This window comes from Gymnogyps californianus, chromosome 4, assembly GCF_018139145.2.
Source record: "Gymnogyps californianus isolate 813 chromosome 4, ASM1813914v2, whole genome shotgun sequence".
Classification (NCBI taxonomy): Eukaryota; Metazoa; Chordata; class Aves; order Accipitriformes; family Cathartidae; genus Gymnogyps; species Gymnogyps californianus.
In genome coordinates this window covers 10,567,136-10,588,498 of record NC_059474.1, presented here as the reverse complement: position 1 = coordinate 10,588,498, position 21,363 = coordinate 10,567,136, and the positions used below count along the sequence as shown (strand labels likewise).

The 21,363-nt window shown below is 37.4% G+C and overlaps 1 protein-coding gene across 1 annotated transcript in view; it reads right to left on the bottom strand.

Moving 5' to 3' along the window:
- HTT (huntingtin) overlaps positions 1-21,363 on the bottom strand; it is an 87,476-nt gene extending 66,113 nt beyond the window's left edge. The window contains exons 1-12 of the mRNA XM_050896588.1: positions 21,263-21,363; positions 15,240-15,323; positions 14,701-14,821; positions 10,968-11,027; positions 8,900-8,979; positions 8,302-8,440; positions 7,911-8,052; positions 6,232-6,410; positions 5,545-5,749; positions 4,646-4,693; positions 1,248-1,328; positions 468-832 (exon numbers count right to left, since the gene is read on the bottom strand). Of these exons, the coding sequence (XP_050752545.1) occupies positions 468-832; positions 1,248-1,328; positions 4,646-4,693; positions 5,545-5,749; positions 6,232-6,410; positions 7,911-8,052; positions 8,302-8,440; positions 8,900-8,979; positions 10,968-11,027; positions 14,701-14,821; positions 15,240-15,323; positions 21,263-21,363 (1,605 nt within the window). The remainder of the gene's footprint in view (positions 1-467; positions 833-1,247; positions 1,329-4,645; positions 4,694-5,544; positions 5,750-6,231; positions 6,411-7,910; positions 8,053-8,301; positions 8,441-8,899; positions 8,980-10,967; positions 11,028-14,700; positions 14,822-15,239; positions 15,324-21,262) is intronic.

Genomic DNA, 21,363 nt, shown 5'->3' with positions numbered 1-21,363 from the left:
AGAAGACAATGTGAAGCATTAGGTTCCAAAAGTATTCCTCTTTCATTCCAAATAGACTGTTCACCCTTTAACACTTCCATTAGTCCTCCTGCACCAAAATAATTATTACTATATCTATACAAAATGAAGGATATGCTACTAAGAGGATATATTTATGTCAAGCCTTTGATATTGACATTCTTCCGGTGACTGACAATCTGTTAATGCCTTCATATGACCCACCCAGTGAACACACTGATTACAGCTTTGTAGTTTTTAATTACTGCTGAAGTGAAAGTGTTAAAAGGAGGTCAAGCTCTCCAATAGAGGTGTGAGCTGCTGACCTTTCCATTGTTACTAGCTGAGGATGGAAAAGTAGAAGACGAGTAAGTAGATGAATCCAAGTCTGGGCCCTCCATGGAAGAGCTCTGAGATACGTCAGGCCCCTCAGTAGAAGTGGATCCCCCCTCTGCCCGTTGCACACTTACAATTTCAGAACTGTCCGAAGGGGTTACAGCAGAGTCTGGACCTTCTGTAGTAGTCTGAGAGCTATCACTAATTGGTGAGGAAGCCTGTGTACCATCATTCAAGTCCATAGTGGGATCTGACTGGACAGCACTGATCTGGCTGGAGCTTCGACTAAGCACATCATCTTCTTCCCCTTCAGTAGCTGTACTTGTCAAATCACAGCTTGTCAGGTCTACAGAGTCTGACTGCAACGTATGTTGAGAACGTGGCTGCTCAGTAATGATATCATGTCCAGTAGGATCAGCAGCTGAACTCCCTACTGACCCAGCTGTCGATACACCTGATGAAGAAGCTAGTTCACTGGTTATGTCGCCCTTCATAGAAGCTGCAAAACACAGACATTTATGAGTTAATCAAGCGCTTAAACTTGTGTTTCACTCTCGATATGGACACCACATACTAAGCCACATATTAAACTAGGCTAAAGAAAGCGTATAACTAAACAGTTACACTACAGGTAGGGAAATCAGCATCTGTAAGATGCCATGCCATCTATACCAGTAGCTCAATATGACAGCCTATCTATTAAAAAAAATACGCAGTCTACTTCATTAGGTAAGCATAAGTTTTATACGCAGGAGTATTTATGGTTTCAGTTTTGTTAGCAGGTCTTTTGAGTGCCCATCCACTTCCTAGTCACCATAACACATCACTTATGTTTTACATAGAGCAATAAAAGAATGGATTTGTCATGTACAGTAACACAGGTTGATTGCACTGCTAAAGGGAAAGCCAGCTACCTGCAAATGATGCAGTGCTGACATCTGATCGGGTTTCAGGATCATCCTCCAAACCTTCTTCTTCACCAAGAAGTATTTTACCTGAGAAGCGATATAAGAAAAACCTTTACAGTTCTCCAAAATTATAGTCAACTTGGAATGCTGAACAGTTGAAGTCAGTCAGATGTGAAAATTATTTTAAAAAAGTTTATCCAAATAATTTTTCAAAGCTATAACAGGCAACAGATGGAAAAGACAAAGGAATGAAGAAAGTTAATATCCAGTCCCTCACTCTGATCACGAGAGAAACAGACAGCAGTGACAAGGAAACACACAGTTAAGTAATTTTATTTAACAGTGTAACCATTCAGGAAACTACCTATGACCTTATTCATTCTAGTTTATTTTTGTGGGTTATGTTTAAGATCCTACTAATTTCATCAAGTATGTCCCATTACTAAGGACTGGATACTTGGCATCTGGAGGTATGCCCCCAACTCAGAAGGGCATTAAAGCACCACAAGTAACAGAATAAATAACCTCTTCCTCCTTAGGGCTATGAAAATTATCGAAGGCTACTTGCACTTTGGGGCTTGGAACTCCAAAGATAACAGAATGGAAAATGCCTAGGGCAAAGAGCAGCAGCGACTAGAAGCACAAGACAACATAAGTGGGACAGGATGATGAACCATGGAGAACAGCCATTAAGATCCAGGGACTACTAAGGCAAAAAATCTTCAGAGAGGCTTTTGCCATAGGAAAAGCAAGAACCACTTATAATGTAACACTATCATCACAGAGTTATCTTACTCACAGAGTAACATCTATTTAAAGTAGAGGCAGTGGAAAGAGAAAGATACCTGCAGATGCACACTGCCTGGGAGCCAACCAAGGACACAACTGCACTGAAAAGTCTGTAAATGGGACAGGATACAGAGTGCAGAGGGAGCTACTGAGCCCATCCTTCTGGATCTCACAAGTCACTTGCTGAGACAGAGGGATTCATAACAACTGCTTTGAGATAAGCCTGTTTTACCGTTTAGAATAAGCTTCACTGGTAGTCTAAGATTCACCATACAAGATACCAATGTTTTGATAACTCTAAGTGAATTCTTTTGCATCTCATTTAAGTTACAGGAGGGTAAAAAAGCATTAACAGACTTTCGTATTAATTTCCCCTATCACAACTGCTTTCATACATAGCAGTAACACGTAGAATTGTCTTCCTCCGAAAAGTATGTTTTATGCTATTCAAACCTGTAAGGCAGAAAAGTAACCATGACATTTCCATGTATGTTCCATGTAAAATAACAGTAATTGAGAACTACACACTCCTACAAAAGAATGAGTAACATTCTGCTAAGAGTTCACAACAAAAAGCATGAAAGATAGTATATTCTTCCCTATTCTTTCTCACATTTACTTCCGTTTCACTGAAACAAACCAGGATATTCTTCTGCTTTCCACAGCTGATCACCTTTAAAAGTAAGTGAAAGAGGAAGGACACCAAAAAACACTTATAGGCATATTAGGCTCTGTATATCTAAATGAGTATATACCACAAGCTGCAGGATACTTTTCCACTATTTGGAAGAAAAAAAAAAAAAAAAAAAATCAGTTAAGATGCATAGGCTTTCATTTCAAAATGAGTTTTCAGCTTTTTTTGCAAATAATTTTCCAAAGCTGAAACATAAACAAACCAACATAGGCCAGCTGCTCAAAACTAAAGTTGGTCTGAAGCAGTAAGACTGAAAAGACATGGAATATCCAAGTTCTTATGTCAGGGTCACAGATTTCTGTAGATCAGCCTCACTTTACACCCCTACACACAAAGGAGTATTACAGCTAGAGAAGTTTCACCCACGGCCAACTGCAGAAGCCTACTACTCTATATGGTAGTAGGCTGCAAAACAACTTCAAGTAGGAACTGGAGATAGGCTTGATTTTTCTCTCCTTTCTACAATGGAGAGCAGCACGAAATGAACAATTCACAATTTGAAATTAAACCTGTACAAAGCACAAAATCATGAATAGATTGCTTCAAATTCCTTTATGCCATTGTTTTAGACCACCAAATCTGCACACCATGATCCTGAAAAAGGATAAAAACTGATGACTCATACACTTTTTCCCACTGAGTGAAGGAAAGGTTAGCGTTTTAACAAGTACTTTGATTGAATTTACACTATTATTAATACTTCAAAGTTACACTGAAGACTAACAATTCAAAGTATCAAAATGATTTACCACTTTTCATGTAAAAGTATTATAGGTTGTTATTCTGGTTTGTTGCATTCTGTCTCACCTTCGGATGCTGCAGCAATATCTACTTTCAGGACACCCTTTCTTTCACTCTTTTTTCTAAACTAGAAATTATCACTGCATCCGTAAGCACTATTTCATTCAGCTCTAACCACTATTTCAGATTTAGGTATATTCTTAAAGCATATAGGTATATTCTTTAAGCATTATGAGATTCCTTGCACACAAAGATGGGAGGACATATTTGGAAAAAGTGTAAGCTAGTTGCTATAACGGTCCTTAAAGTTTGTATAATCTTATTTAGTCTTAAAGTATTTTTCCTTGAAGTTTTTCTTTTCAGTATTGCACATCCCTCTGCTTACTATGCTTGCACTGACTGCACTACACTCACACATAGTTCCACTGCAGTAGCAACATTTTGCTCACCTAAAACGTGTGATGAAACTGTTACACAGCTGTATCTAGAGTGATTCTAGTACTGATATGACTGGTTTTAAGCAAAGTGTAAACGTATAACTAGATATGAAGTACTTTCACGCACAAACTGGGAAAAGAATACTTCAGAGCAAATTGTATTATTTAAAATCCTTCTAAATGAATTGCCTATTGAAGAAAGAAACGGAAATATACACAGTAAGACACAAAATGTATAGAATTAATCATCAAGAACAGAAAAAGAAAAAAAAGCATCATATCAAAGCATGCAAACATACACGTGCATTAGTGGAAGAAGAAAAAAAAAAAAAACAGGCCTAACAAAACCAGGAAGGTTAACTATTTTGTGAGTTACATTAAAGGTTAAGTATTACCATCAAAAGGAAGAATGCCCTGTTCAGAGAGATTATTTTTAGATGTGCTCTTTAAACGTGAAAATTGCATCAATATTCATCACCATAATTTTGCCAGTGAACTACAGCAAAAATAAGAATTATACTGCTTTGAATAATTTTAGAATATCTTGACTGCAATATCAGAAATTGCGTCAGAATTCTGTTAAGATTTACAGTGATTAAGCTCAGCTGATAACACAAGGGCAACTGTGAATGAAGACCAAAGTTCAGCAAGACAATGAAGTGGGGAGGGGGGAGAAAAAAAAAGAAAAAAAGAAAAAAATCAGAAAGGAATGCAATTAAAGATTCATTTTTGAAAATAATCACCTTTATGCTTTCTCGCAAGAACAGGGCTGCATGAAGACCCCCCTCCAGCTGCAAATCACAGAAAGTAACACATCAGGGCAAAGACAGAGCTGCTGAAATCATGAAGGAATTCTAATAGCCACAAATGGAAAGAAAAAAAAAACCCAAAGCCAGGAAGAAATAGCAAACTTGTTGCTTTTGAAGTCCAAGTTTTTTTGGATCATTCCCCATCAAATGCCTTTTTATTTTTCTATGCCACTTGTGCAAAGTTTGCTTTTAAAAAAAAAATGCTCTAAATTTCACTGCTATGATTGCTTCAGGCTAATGAATTACCTTCTAGTAGCAGCAATATTAGAATGATTCGTTAGTTCAATACAGAAGTCCTTATAGAAATCCAATCAGATTGATTCTTTTGAAACAGGTAAGTAGCAGTTAATAGACAATTTTAAGAACATGCACTTCACAGACAAGAACACTGATAGCTGATTTTAACAGTTATGGATAAACTGAAGTCATGCTTTAATTTCATGGTGGTTTTGGTATTCAGCAAGGAGCTCTCAGTTAATATAAATTCTGATTAGATCAGCTTTTTATGAATCACAGTTGTCAGATACTTGGTGAGAAGAACATTAATTGGGGGGGGGGGGGGGATCTGTCACCACAATTAACTTGTTCTGTGTAACCAAAAAAAACCCATCAACACAAACTGTGAAAAAATACTACGGAGTTTGTCACTACTCAATGAATGTATACCCACTTAAAGGAAGGAGGGAAAAAACCTTTTACTGTACCTGGGGGGGAAGTCATGCATAACTTTATACATTTCATTTTATCCTTCATACTTTTGGCTAACACTGAGAAATAGAGCTGGTGATGTATGTTCATCTCCTTTCACTCGAATTACCAAAAATATAGCTTACCTATAAGTTCCACTATGCTCCCGCTGCGGTTCCTGCTGGCAGATTCATCTTTGGATACACTGACCTGTGCAATGCCCCCTGAGGTGGTCAGGGCATGGAGAAGTTCAGGTGGTGGCGTTCTAAAGAGCTGTTGTAATAATTCTAAAGCTCCAGTCACAACATTATGGTCCTGATGCTGGGTGTAATGCAGAGTCAATTCATAAACCTAAAACCCAACAAAGCACTGGAGTAAGTCTCTATGAAGACGCAACATACTACATTAAATTTCAGTGGTGCATTAAAAATGACCGACATTTGCTATATCTAACCTTCACCACACTCTTCCAAGGGGAAAATGTCAATTAATTTTGGCCATTCAATTGCCTTTTTGGTAAAGTCTGTTGTTTCTGTTTACTGTTATAGAAGGAGGAATCACATCAAAGAACACCATAATGATTATGAAGTTCTTTAGCTCCTTTGGGAACACCTAACAAGTACTGCTGATGCATTTTTCTGGGATTTCTGGTCATTATTTATCAATAATTCCAGTCACCGGACCAACTATCATTTACCAAGATGAACAGGAATATGACAAAAGAATTGAGAATTTTCAACATGAAACTAGTGCTGTATCATATTATATGCAAGATTTATTTCTTTTCCTTCCAATTAGTACTCTTCAGGTTAGGGTTATTATTCATATTTTACCTGTATAAGTTGTTCTGGTGAAGGTGAAATCTCTGTTTCTTTTCTTGTTACGCCAAAACTGCCTTTCAGGCTGGTATCCTTTACTTGTTGTTGCAATAAAGGTATGAGATACCTTAGTGTAAGTAAAACACCCAGAATTAAAAGAGTAGGATGATCATCTTCTACAGGAACCAACAAGCCTCGGGGTAGAAAAGAAGCAGCCAAATCACTTATTGACAGTGGTCAGTTTCAACACAAATGTTATTTCACATAGTCCATATAACAGCTTCTTTAAAAAAAAAACCCAAACACCAAACAAAACCTAGCAGCAACTTAAGAATGCTTTCTAAATGTAGAAACATTTGAAAATATGCATTATTTAATATTCCTGACAATGATTTAAGCAATGTGGGAGAATGGTCAGAGGACCCTGTCTCACCTTCCCTGCTCCCTACCTCTTTTCGCTCAATAAATCACAAAAAAAATTTCTTTTTCATAATACCTGATGCTTTCACCAAGTGATCTAGATTCTCTTGCTCCCCTCACCTGCCTCCTCTCTGCACTTGGCAGTTTAATTAAGGCCAAACATAATTCCCTCACACACACATGCACTACTATCCTAATGAATGACATTTACACTTTTGCCTCCTCCCTCAAGCATGGGGAACCCTGTTCCATATACCTACCTGTTAATCACAGAATCAAACCCAGAACATATTAAGAACAAATATAAGTTATGTAAAAAACCACAACCTTCTATTTGGGGGGGGGGGGGGGGGGGGGAGCGTGGGCGGGGAATCAGAATCAATTCATGGAGTTCCTATTAGTGCTCCTGTCTGAATGCAGTACCATTGCCAGGACGTTATGAAACACCACCTTTGAGGCAGGAAACAACAATGTGTGCACAGAAGTACACCACTTTCAAGTCACACAGAGAGAGGAAAGTCACTACGTGGCATTTGAATTTTCCACCCTTTCTTAAAAGAAGCAAGGCTAACACGATAATGCTTTATGTATCTGTTGGTCTTCCTTACCTTTTGCAATATAGTCTACATAGTAAAGAACCCCTTGTCAGTAACAAAACTGAGGCAAAAGTTTCCACTACCATCCAGACAAGCGTCTCATCATGAGTTGCAAAACACCCCAAAGACCATGCAAACTTCCCAGCTGAAGAAATACGGAAGCAATACCTGATGCAAAGTTGTGTGCTTTTAAATAAAAAAAATTCCATTTCTGGTCTAAGTCAGGTTTTCAAAGAATCTACATGGTACTTCTTCTAAAAAAGGTTACAGAGTATGTGTTCATGACCCAGAGAAGAGCAGCCATATCCTCCACCTCAGACCTGCTGCACTAACAACCAAGCCGCTGAACAATGCAAGTCTTCACAGACTCCTGAGCAAGTTCTTCCAGAATTCCTACACTTCCTCATTTTGCAACAGGCTACTTGCTTCCCTAGCTTTGGCTGTTTCTTTTCAACATTACTGACTTAGCATTGCAGCATACACAGAGACACAAACAGCTTTAGTCATATCTTCACCTAACTTAACACAAAACAGAGAAGGCATTAGCAGTGTAACTGGTAGCCTAAGTATCCTTGCTTTGCCTGAAAATCTCTCACATACGAGAAGTGTCTTACATAGAAAAAAATTTCATGTTACTTATACCTAAAGCAAATTTAATTTTTTTTTCCTGAATCTTACCTAAAAGTACATTCAATAACCAGGCATAAAAATACTGCATTCTTCGCGAATGTTGACAGATGCTTACTGCTGATCCTGCTGCTGTTCGACGGATAGTAGGGGAACTGGATTTAAGATTACCTATAAAAGCCTTCAATAAAACCTAAAAACAAAGATATCTTACTTAAATTTTTATGAGAAAGAAAAGGAGATAGAAGTGAATTAAAAAGTCAGCAAATGTATTTTTCATTCATTCAAAGCATTACTTAGCATACATCAAGCAAGAGTAACTTTTGCCTTAATTCAGACATGCAGCTGTAACACGGCTTTCTGTAACATCTGATTGATAACGCTGATAGCGTACTGTGCTTTGAGATATAACAGGGAGTACTAATAGGTTAAAGAAAGATACCTTAATCTCATTGTCGTTTGCAAAATTGCCAAACGCTGCCATGATTTTTGGTATTGCCGCAGCTAGTGTCTCTTGTACCGATTCTTCGGGTCTCTTACTTATTCGTGTTAGGCAGGGCAAAAGGTTCACTAAGTATGGCCTAAGTATGGTAAAGGAGAAACAACTAATTTGAGATCAGAACAACTGTACCCATTCTAAACATTTCTAATTCATACTCAAATTCTGTGGTATTACTAAATGATGAAAAAACATACTTGTTGGCTACATAGAATGTAGGAAAAAAGACAATAGTCTTCTGAATACAATTTGCAGACATTAAGATAGAACTAAAGAGAATAATACACTTAAAAAAAAATACAAGTCATTGTCTTCACAAGTTCCCCCCCCGCTTTCCCCAGAGTCATGTACAGCACACAGAACTAAAACTCTGCTAAAAGAAAACCAGCTAATCAAATAAAGCTACTTCAGAGAGAATAATGTGATAGGAATTCTTCCAACCTTCCAATTATATATTTAAAACTTGAGAACAGTAACATTTTGTTAACATCTATATTTTGTGAAATGTTCTTTGGAAAATTCATTACTAGGATGTGCTTACCTGCACTTTTGAGGCCGAACTAGATGGGCAAGCTCAGCAAATCTCCAGAGTGCAGCACGTAGACTTCTGGAAGCACCATTCTAGACAGAGTACATAAATGTTACATTTCATCAAGCAAAACCATTTCCTAAAAAACACCTATAATATACAATAGTATACAGTTTTATATCATTTTACTTAAATAAAAATGTAAGGTGTCCAGAAGCCATAAATTTCCTTTAGCCAAAAGGAAGTTAATTCAGCTCCATGACTGCCTTTATTTTTCTAGCTAGTATAAGGAATTTTCCAAGTGACCCAAAATGAATAATAAGGAACACCAACAAGGAGATCTCAGCCATTTCCTTCTCTACTCTGCTGAAATCAGCTTAAAATACCACAGAGAAAGGCACCAACCAACAAAGAAACACTGATGATATGAGAGTCTAAAAATCACTGGAACACTTGCAGAGATGTAAGAGCAGCATAAAATTGACAGCAGTGGAGATCAGCAAATAAATAATGTTCAGCTCCTGAGCGCACCAAAGAAAAAATCCACATATTGATCTGTATCACTTCATAATAGATTGCATCCTGAAGTTTAGTATCTGTTTGTCTGTACTGACACCTTCAGTTGTGCACCTGACTCGAGTCAGAATGCCTTCAGACCTAGCGTCTAGGGATATAGTAAAGCTCCTTAGTACTGTTGGAAATACAGAAAACTACGGAAGTCAATAGATGTCTAGGAGAAATTGTATACCTAATGTACTTTGAACCTAACCAAAATGCTTCTCAAATCAAGTCTCTCTGAAGAAAGAGCTGACATGTTTAGAAACTGTCATTTCTTTCTTATTTTCTTTAGCTAGTATATCAAAGTCTCATGGTCTTGTTAGCACGACAAGTAAAAAAAAACTTGCATCTGAATTACAAAATGTGCATTTTTCAGGTTCAGAGCCAAACAAGATTCTGGCATGGCTCCGAAAGTGATCCAACTAATACACAAACAAAATTCAGTTTGCTGGGTGCTTCTGTTATGCCTGCTACCTCTCTTGCCTCTGCCATAAATCCGAGAGCAACTATTCAAGAAGCACATGCCACCTGAACAACAAAGTACTTCCTCTTGCACCCGGTCATAACATGCAGAAACTTCAGAGTGATTTTTTGTTTATGTTGGCTGTTTTTTGTTAATTAGCTAGACGTCCATTTCTATACCCTCCAAAATTTTGCATGACATTAAGGTACAACAATACAGTAAGATATTCATACAGTGCCTACAAGTAGTCCACATCTGACAGAAGAAAAGCTATCCACATTGCTTTTGTTATTTATTTTCTAGAGTTCTATCATTCCCAAAGAAATACAACAAAAAGCAATAGCATTACTGTCTGACAAATAACACATGTATTTTCTCTCTATACAAGCCTTGCTATATGTTTATAGACGCAAGAGACATGATTTCAGTGATACTGTCCTGAATACAACATTTTTCTTTTGTAGTCATATACTTCGAAAAGGCTATTACTAAAATTCTTCCTGTGGACATAATTAAATTGTGACTTTTGGTGCAAAGAGAGATGCTTCAGTATTTTTACCTATGCTTCTTACAGAAACTGTAAGTATACATCACACATTCACAAAGTAGTTAAAACTCATATTAGGTCACTTCAGGTCTTGATCAAATGATTCCTTCAAGAAGTTTTGTCAAATTAACAATGTCACTGTCCTCCACCTACTTTTCACCACCCTTTTGCTTGAAGTTATTCTTTCCAGCTCAGTCAATGGAGCAAACATCATGAATATGCCTTATTTGTTTGGGTGCAGAGTCACTAAGGTTAACTCAGACTGCTGTTCACACCAAATGCTCACACACTTTCTGCCAGATAAGCTTTCAGGAGTGCTTAAATCTAAACAATGGGGCCAATAGTGAGGAACTGGGTAGAATAATACATTAAACAGTCACAAGTCCTTCCAAAGTGAAACTTTGACCTTCATCTTAAAAGACATACACTATTTATACTAACGCCACATTCCAATATACTAAAACACCTACTAAATATCATATTTCAAAAGGACATGAAAGAAAGAAACTCACCTTTTTGATCTCTTTGTACAGTTCTAATTGTAACCTAGGAAGATTGGAATCCATCAAAGCCTGCAATAAAATGCATTGAGAACGTACTGTATCAGAGGGGAGGCACTTTACAGGAACAACGTTACACTTGCAATAAAACAGCTTCAAAAAAGGCACAGAACTATCTAACTGCCCCTATATTTGATGTATGACCAGGAAAGTGTTAATACCGAAGAGAGACACCTTTATCTTTCACACAAACACGAAACAGAAACACGGACAAATTCCACAAAGTCTAACAGTTATTTGCAGTTAATACTGACTGCTTACCCATTCTACCTAAAAAAAGGCCATATGGGATCAGACTACAAGCAGAGCCAACCTAATGTGCTTTCTGGCAATCGCCAGGAATAGATAATCATGAATAGAATATTAAAACACAAAAATAGTATTCATAAGCAGCGAGAGGTATTCCCTGTTATACACCCCCACCATCAAGTAGCCTCCTACTGTTTCTCAAACTGAGGCTGTATTTGGACCATTACCTTTAACAGCCCTTGAAAAATCCTTCTTTCATGAATCAGCCTATTTTATGCATCCATTTATTACCACAAGGTGTTCTGGACACCAGAAGTATCGCATCCCAGGATCTAATCAAGCATACTGCAACAGAGCATATATCGTAGTTTGAAACTGCAGTCTGGCTAAGAACTAGGGTACATGAAATGAAAGTAAGCACCGAGAAGTAGTAATTTTCTGTTCACCTCAACTCGATCATTCTCCCTCCATCTTTAAAACAGCAGAGAAGAAAAAAATATGAAAATAGTTCTGCTATATATAATCTCTTCCTACAGAATATTTTGTATACATACGATTACCCTTTCTCTTCCATTTTTTTCCTACTGCAGACTACTATTTATGAATATTTCCACCACCACTTCCTCAGATGAAATGAGAGCTTCATACAATGTGCAAGTGCCTACATTGTGGATTTACACAGTGCTATAAGTGTTTAGTATTTCCTTCTTTATTCCTTGCCCAATATTTTAATAATTTCTAATTTTCTATCTGCCTTCTTGACCACCAACCATTAAACTCACATCTTCACAGGATTACTCATGATTACTACAAAATCTTACATGGTACGTGCTGATGTAGAGGCCACAACTGCTTAAGCATGGTCAGCAAAGTGCCTGTGGCTCCTCCAGAGCGTGATTCCCTTGGCCTAAAATTGTATGCCCCAAAACTTCACTCCCCACAATTATACTAGTCATTATAACAAAATGGTATTACCTTCCCCAGAAAAATCTTACCTGGCCTGTATCTTTATATTGTCATAAGCACCCCAACTATTAACTGCAGGTGCCTAGATGACAGTAGGTAGGGATAAATCTCACTTACTTCACAAAACTTAGTTTTTATAGGAAGCTCACTGCCTCTGTCTATAAGGATATCAAGCAACACAAAAAGGCGCCAGCTACTATTTGGTTTCAAAGGTTGTCCTTACAACACACACAACTGGAACAACTTTTTTTACTAGTGTATACCTGTATTTTTAGCAGGGTAGAATCTAAAAAGTCATCCCAATCAGAAAAAATTGTAAGCATAGTCAACATTATTACTACAAACAATAAAGCCCGATTACTGAGACCAACTGTACTCCAATCTGTGTGAACAGTCCCACCAGTGTCATTAGCATAGAGAATACTACAACTTCGTACATCAGCTTCAGAAACAAGACAGCTTCAGTAACAGCTTACCCACAGAAACCTGGTAACTCCCAACTTGGTATTTTTTCTTCTAAATAAAGCTATTTAAACTTTGAGCCATTTATGCTGTCTGTGAGGTTCTGACAAGCGTAGTGATACTTAAAGATGACCTACAGAGTGTTTATCTAAACTTATTTGCTATTTCAGTTTACAGCATTGTCTACACAGAAGTGTTAGCATTTTAATGATACTAATGAGCACAAACTCCAGACAGACACACAGTTACACAAGTAATGCTTACATCTATATTCTTATATTTAAAGAGAGAAAATACAAAACATCTTTCTAGCAACGGAATTAGTCTCTAAAATGCCTGAGGTACTAAAAAAGCTGAACGTTGACTAATATGCAAGCTTAGGGCCCCAATGCCTCTGTTCCGCTCATCACAAGCATCACTGCTACTTGCACAACCAAAAATAAAACTGCACATCTTTTTGTCTCTGCATTTATACACAAGACAGCATCTGCCTAAAGACTAAGTTGCTTCCACACAGCATAAAACATAGAAACAGAATACAAACTATGACCAGCTTCGATAACAGTCTGATACATCCATGTGGTTGCAATATCACAACTATTACCATTTCATAGCTGTGACCAACTGGCAAGCTTAAGGACTGCTGGAAGATTCTGTCATTTAAAATCACTGTAATCTTTACAACAAAACAAACTACCATACAAAGATTTGAAAAAAATTAAAGTTTTTCAAGTTACCTTGAAACATGCCAGAAAGCAATAATATTAAATAGATCGGTGAATTAAAGAGGTCAATTTTATACCAAGCCTATAAAATAGTTTGGTGGAAAGAAGGAAGTAAGTTTGCATTCTTTAGAACTGTTTCAGAGCATCTTTTAAAGCAAATTAAGTTACATAATGGTGTATGCATTTCATAGAGTGTTAAACTCCTGCAAATGGAAAAACATTTAAATCAGAATGAATAAAGCAAAGTGCTACAGGGCAAAACAAAAAAAAGCAAAAGACACTTGCAATTCCTCACTCCCTTTCATTATGGAATACACTACATAATCAGTAAGCTTTCTCCATACAACTTTCAGCCACAAGCTCAACCCCCAAAACTTAAATTCATTAAGATATCAAATAGAACTTAACCGAGAGAAATCCCTACAGAAATACGGATGTTTCGTTTGCTGGCTTCTACACACCCCTTCACACTGAAGAAAATCATTATTTGCATATTTCTAAAGCACTTAAACTTTGCATCAACTAGATTAATTATGCAGGTACATTACATTGACTCAAAGGTCAAGTATTTCAGAAAACAGGAAAAAAAGAAAAAAAAGAAAGGGCACGTGAAGGTAAACCTGTCCTGGAAGCAGCAGCTTAGAGCAATTACTCAAAAGGTTCATTTTAAGATACTTTGAATCAAGATTTAGACCTTGCCTGACCTCATACGAATGCCCGCCTGCTGTTCTCCAACACGTCCTTCATTCTGGATCACAGTAGGGTAATAAACAATCTCCAGATCACCATATTTATCCTAATTATAGCCTAAAAGCTCCTCCTCCAAGTCTCAGCAAATCACACTACCTGAATCACAGCATACTACTAGTTTGGAATGAAAAGCCACTACAACTTTCAGTCAGCTTTTTAACAATATTTTTATCTTTCCTCATGTGAAGTATCTTTATGTTTACAGAACAATAATAGAGTATTCCTCCCATACAACAACATGATTTTAGAAAAGCCCATGTCCTTGTTTTTGTTAACTTGAAGAGAACAAAGTTAATGAACGACTGAAGAAAAGAATAGATCAGAATGATGAATGACAGAAGACAAGTCAAATATCTTCATCCGGGCATAAAAAGCTCTCCTAAGAGCACACACAGTAAAGAAGCCTGCTTAACCTCTTACATTATATTATCAACAATAAGAAAAGCAACTAAAAGAACATCAGTGTGAATTCATACAGGACACTGCATCAAGAAGAGGTAAAATCTGGTAGTACAGAATATAAAAGTTCTTACTTTAATAACTTTATTAAGGCATTCATCAGCAACCATCCGGACATCAGATTCTGCATCCTCACTGCAGAGGAGAAAGAGTTCCATAGCAATCCCCAGCAGTTTCTGAAATTCTGGAGAATTTCTAAATAAAAAAAACATTAGAAAGTTACAATGTACACTATGAAAACCAAACACCAATGCTATTTTTGAGGGGGTTTCATAATCCAGCTACACATATACACAGTTATACAAGAGGAGAAGACATTCAGTGGATTAAAGCACTTCATTAGGAGTTGAGAGATCATTTCCCTGCTCTTCCCTACAAAATCTGGCAAGGTATTTGACCTCTGTGCCTCAGTTTCTCTGTCTGAGGTAGAAGGATAATGCCTATTCTACCAATGCTTAAACAAAATTACATATTAGATTTTGGGTTGGCAAAAAGAAAAATAAAAATTGTGCCATTTCAGTTGTAAACAGAAGTTGAGCATTAAAAATCACCAATGATCAGGAAGCCTCCAAACAACTAACACTAAGGCAATAAATTAAAGACATTGTCTTACCTTAAAGACTGAGCAACTATGTTTTCACATATAGTTAGGCAATGATTCACTCGATCTTTCTTGGTAGTTGAAAGTTCTTTCTTTCTAAAAGAAGAACACAGTGATAATGAGTCTGAGATAAGACTTCAAAAGTGAGCAGTGACCATTTAAACACTCTTGCTAGAGTAGTGTCTAATGATTATACAAGAAGAAGATGCACTCTTCTGGTCATTATATAAACAGCTGTATACCAACTACCTGTAGTCCCAGGACTTCATGTACTAACTGCTGCTGAGAGCACGCAGGCACACAAGCAAAGGGAAGGATACAAACTTAGAAAAAGAACGAACCATTTAACAGGGAGTATCACATTAATTCCGTAACTTTCCCTGACAAAATACTTGGGAAACAAAACTGAAGAATGAACAGGAGTAAAGGAAAAGGAAGGAAAAAGTGGACCAGACCTCGAACAAAGCTGAAATAAAGAAACTGATAGAAAGAAACAGGTTGGGGAAAATAAGCCATGAGAACAAGTCTTGCAGACCTAAAAATATCACTTTTAAGAAGACCTTCCTCACACATAATATCACCTTAGACTTTTTTTGTCTGGCAAGTTCTTGAAACTTAGAGTTCTATTAAATCAAGCATTTTGTATCCGAACTGGAAAGGATGCTGAGGCAATCCTATCATACACCACATTCCATGTGCCACCAGTAGCAATACAGGAGCTAAACTGCACACCCAAAGGTACCTCTCCTGGGTCTGTTTCACAACAAGGAGGTACCTGCTCATTCACTCATATTCACAGAGAATCTTCCCTTTTGTTTTCCAAGTGAAAATTGATCATGTGTATTTTTAGCATTTAATTTTCTGTCTTCGCAAAAAATAGCAAAACCATCAAATAGCAAAACAGTGTTTCTGAACTAGAAGTTGGAAAACTATGTGAACAGCCTTGAGTTACATTAACATAGTTAACACAACATTAAGGACCAACAGCAGGTAGCTTAATTTAATGTGCTTGTTGGCTAACTCAAAATACATTGCTAGACAAAAATTTTGAAGAATTAAGCTGTAATATTTAAGAGCTTTAGTTCAAATAATGGTACCATTTTTGAAAAAAAGCCATTCTTTGCAAGTACCTCTGTCCTTTTGCTTCCATCAGGTTGGAAGTGGGGGATTGAAAAGTGTTTGCTCCCAAGATTTCAGTTTTTCTCCCAAGGTTCCTCTCATCTCACTCCAGAAATACTTTCCCTTTTTAAAAGTTTAAGGAATAGTTCTGAACAAAACCATGTGCCATTATAATTTGGCAGTATTTTGTTTAGATAAGCTTCAGCGTTCCTCAAAGAGGATCTCTTCTTTGGCTTGTGTTCTTAAGCAACTGGTAGAATACGAGTAGCCAATCTGAATTTGATCAAGATATACAATGTCTTTCTCTCTATCTTGAAAAAGCACCACAGAGTCTTTAACAGCACTTTCAGATCGCCTCTAACAAAACAGCAAATACTTCCTCAAATGTCCAACCAATTTTGCAACTTAAGCACTGTTGATGTGAACAGGCATCTAAGAAACTTAATAGATCATTTCAACTTTATGATAATTTTACCTAGCATTGCCCACATCTCTTATGAGCATCATTTTCAGTACACATTAAACACAAGAATAGAACAGGCACATGTGAACTTGCCCATAAGCTCACTATTTCAGATACAAAACACATTAAAGACATTGCTGAATGAGACTGCTTTCAGAATAAAGTTCTTTATTATCTACACACAATACAGCCCTGAGCAAGGCAGGCGGTAGTGTTCAATACTACTCAGACTAGTACAGATCAATCTCTTTGGCGGATTTCTGTAAACAGAGAGCTCACCTAACACTGAATCTACCACCTCACTGAAATAAGTAACTTAAAAAAATTAAAAAAGGCCTGACTAGAGAAAATTTAACCTGAAAACTTGAAAGGAATGCATATAGGCAACAAGTTACCATTTAAACTGAAATAAGAGAAACTAGAGGTGAAGACTAACTATCAGTTACTGTCCAAAGGGAAAGAAGAACAAACATTCAACCAAGTTTGCTGTACCGAATCTTTCACCTGCCATTTGGTTATTCAACTTCCAAAAAACCAGCCTTTGAAGAAATGAAAGAAAAGGTGGAAGACAAACACTTAATGTACATTGTGTGCATGCACACATTTTTTGTGCCTACAGAGGGAGAAGGATAACAGAACAGTATCTAGAGATAAAACACATGATTTTTTTATTTAAAAAAAAAAAAAAAAGGCTGTATTCAGAAGTATTATGAAGTCCTCAGGCAAATTTGCTGATGAGCATACCCAGCGGGACAACAGCAGCATCACACATTTCTTAGAAGAGAGCTGAAGTAGCAAGCCCCAAGTGTAAGGTCATTTCAGTTTGATGAATTACAGAAGGCAGGAGATATTGGAAGTAGCAGTTATCTACAGGAAAGCTTCATCTCACATGCAGAGCAGTTTAATCTTCTGCATACTTCTACAGACAATCTCTAGCCAAGAAGATTTATAAACAATATAAGAAAACCAGCAAGCCCAGATAATTTTGCACTGAGTCTTGATGAGCTGGCTACAAAGAGACGCAGCTCACTGATGCTAGTTTTTATTAGGCCTTGGAATTAAGGATATGTAAAAAGAGTACAGAAGCTCTAAAGCTGAACTAGCATTAAGAAAAAGGGCCAAGTCAAACGGCTTGACATTAATCTTGAGAAAAGTAATGGGAAACTCAAAAAAGATTCTATTAATAACAGAAATATGAGTGGATCAAGAAATAAACTAAGCCCAAATATGGCAGACGCTTCAAACAATGTGTAGTAACACAGACAATGATGGATAGTCAAATTAACTAGAACAGGTCTACAACACACCCTAGAAATGGTAACTCCAAAAACCATCTAGGAACCACCACTGACAAGCAAGAGATTATCCATGCAGTTCATGTGGTCTTCAGTTAAGCACAAAATTCATGATACCTCTACATATAGCACTGATGAAACCAATCTATGACCACAGCTTCAGTCAAACATAAAAAAATCCAGAAGAATCCATGAGTATAGAAAAATGCATGTTGCTGGAGAGCACTTTGGCTCTTGCAGCACCTTTTGTTGTAAAGGTAATGGTTAGAATCAAATGTAAGAAAAAAAAAATCAAAATAGGGCACAATTAAAAACAATTACAATAATTAACTATTAGAACAAGTTGACAAGAGAAAAGGTGAAGAATCCACCTTTGGATTAATCACACCAAAGCTAAATACTTTTCCAGAAAAAACATTAGCAAGTCATTCTCTCAGCTCACTGATAAGAGGTAAAAATGAATAAAACATAAAATATAGGACGTTGTATGATAGCCCATCTGCTTTTTAGTTTCACCAAGTAAACTCTGAATTTTCACATCATGCTAATCAAATTTTAAGTCAGTGGGAGTTTTGCAATCCAAAACAAAACACCCAACTCCAGCCAAAATTTAAGAGTCTGAAAAAGCTAAAAATAGATACGGAAGAAAATAAGGTGCCTCAGCAGAAGTGTATAGAAGCAGTATGATGACAGAGAGCTCAACTGGTTTTCACAGAAGAAAAAAAACCAGCAAGAGATAAGAGAGGGGGCCAGAAAATGACATCTGACTGTAATGCATAATAAAAGCAGAACACATGATTATTACCAATTAAAATCTCTCCAAACAGAAAAAGCTCTTACCTTCTTGGTAAAAGGTTGAATTCAATCAATATTTTAATAAAAAAGTAAAGCCAGGATATCAGTTGTATCAAGAGTTCAGAAGTCATTGTCTTACAATAAAGTGAAAAAAAACTTCAATACATGTTGTGTAAACAATTAAGTCTTCTCTACCCCAATCTCTGTGATCTTAAAACATTTCATAGCAGGAGACAGACAGTCCTTAGTAGAATTCATTCACTAACCAGATGTAGAATGCTCAGTTTCAACCAAAATATTTAGAAGGCCATTTTTGCCTACTCCAACACGAAAGATTTTTTTAAATTGTTATTTTCAATCATGTAGAGGTAACATTGTGTTGTTGTAAATTAAGGTAGCTTATTTTCGGAGGAAAAAAATAGAGGTGGGCAGTTAGTTTTACTGTAGCAAAGAAGTCCAACAAAAAATGTCTAACACCACCTGTAATAACGAGATTACTCTATAACTTGAGGAACAACAGCTTCTCTCTCGTCTAATTTAGGCAACAGGACAACTTTGATCTAATGGACAATGTCAAAAAGATATCTAATGAAACAATTAAAGAGCAAACCAGTAGCACATGCTATGAATTCACCAATGAATTTATTCTTTCATTACTGACACGTAAGCTCGCATCCTTTTACAACAGTAAATATGTAGAATGATAGGAAGTTACCACACAGAACTACAAAATATTTAAGTGCTATTTGTACAGAACCACAATGAACACCTCTCCCCAAACACAAGGAAAACACAGACGCAATTTTTCTTTCCAGTCCATTATAAACAACAAAAATGCAGACAGTATTGTGAATGACATTCAAGATGTCACCTGATATTTCACTAGAAGTTTGGGAAACTTCAGCAAAGACTGCCACAATATCGTTTCATAGGCTTTTATGAGGCTTAGTGCTGTTACTGAATTTGTATAGCTCCTGGGGGTATGCAATACCATCAGCTTTCTGAAAACATACAGCCTATTTTTGAACACAAAGCAAAGTCAACAAGGACAACCACAACCCTAATTTTTTAATGCTTTGAGTAGAGTATGCCTAAATTCAGACCCCCAAACCAAGCATAACATCCCTCAGCAAGCATCACAAATAATTTTCAGGACTTTGTCTTGAAATACCATGATCTATCTCATCAGTAACTTTCTAGACAGATTTTTTTCAACTACATGTAGAAAAGATTGGAAATAGATGGCCATCCTCCATTTCACACAAAATACAAGCACAAAAGAGCAATTAGTTCCTGCAGACCAGTAAGGCATCTAAAAACAATTAGCTCATGAAGAAGATGAGTTTTTTCATCTATTAGGCCTGAAAAGTATGAAAATGCATTGAAATTGTTTGAGACAACACTCTCCAAACAGTATCAACCATGATAATTTAGTTGGTATCCATATCAGAATGTACTGTGGGAGCAGGTGGCCAAGAGCCCAGCTCCGCTGCTTAGCATCCTCTGCCAAAACACTATGAAACTGCCAATTCAGAAGTTACCTGCTCCTCAACTGTTCCGCTTCTCCTGTCTCCCCAATAGCTGGAGAAAAAGCAATAGTGTGACTCACGTATTTATCGCGTAAAAATCTTAATGTCTTTTCACCTGCTCAATAAAAGTTATTTATAGAGGATGCAAGTGTAAGGGACAGCACTGTGATACTAAACACCTCCTTGCCCTTGTCCTCCAGTAATGCCTCCAGATGGGAAACCTGAGTATCGCATGGATGTAATGCATTCGTCCCTAATGTTTAAGAAAGCAAAAGGGTATCAGGAATATTTAAACTAATTCCTCTTAGGTCTCTGCACAGCAAGTCACAGCACAAAACTTTATTTAAAGTTTGTCATAAACAGACATCCACATCAACTCCTCCCAGATGCATCAGAGCTCAGACTTTAACTTTATGAGGCTTAGTGCTTTCAGTTGTGCTTAGGGGTTTTTGCCTTTTTTTTCAGCAGTGTATTAGCTGAAAATAAGGTTTTCCTTCCTAGAACCAGCCTGTGAAACCCATATAGCATTCTTGTACCTCCCCTTCATTACCTATACTGCTGCATTTTGAAATATGCTTGCCCAGAAAGTTACTCCTCGCTTAAACTTAAATACAGAGCAGGCAGCACTCCCAGACACGTCCACAGGAACAGGCTCCTACCAAGGACAGGGAAGCACCCCGAGACTAACGTCCCCGGGGACTGCCAGCTGCCTCTCGGGCTGTCAGCAGTTCCAGAGCGGCAGGGGCTCGGCGGGGCGGCCTCCTCCCGGGGCAGGGGAGGATGTCGCCGAAGCGTTTCGGGAGCCCTCCCAGTCCCCGGGTGCGGGTCACTCACGGTCTCTGGAGCGGCTCCTCGGGGATGGCAGCCGGACCCTGCTGCTGCTGGAAGGAGCGCAACGACTCGAAGGCCTTCATCAGCTTCTCCATGGTGGCCAT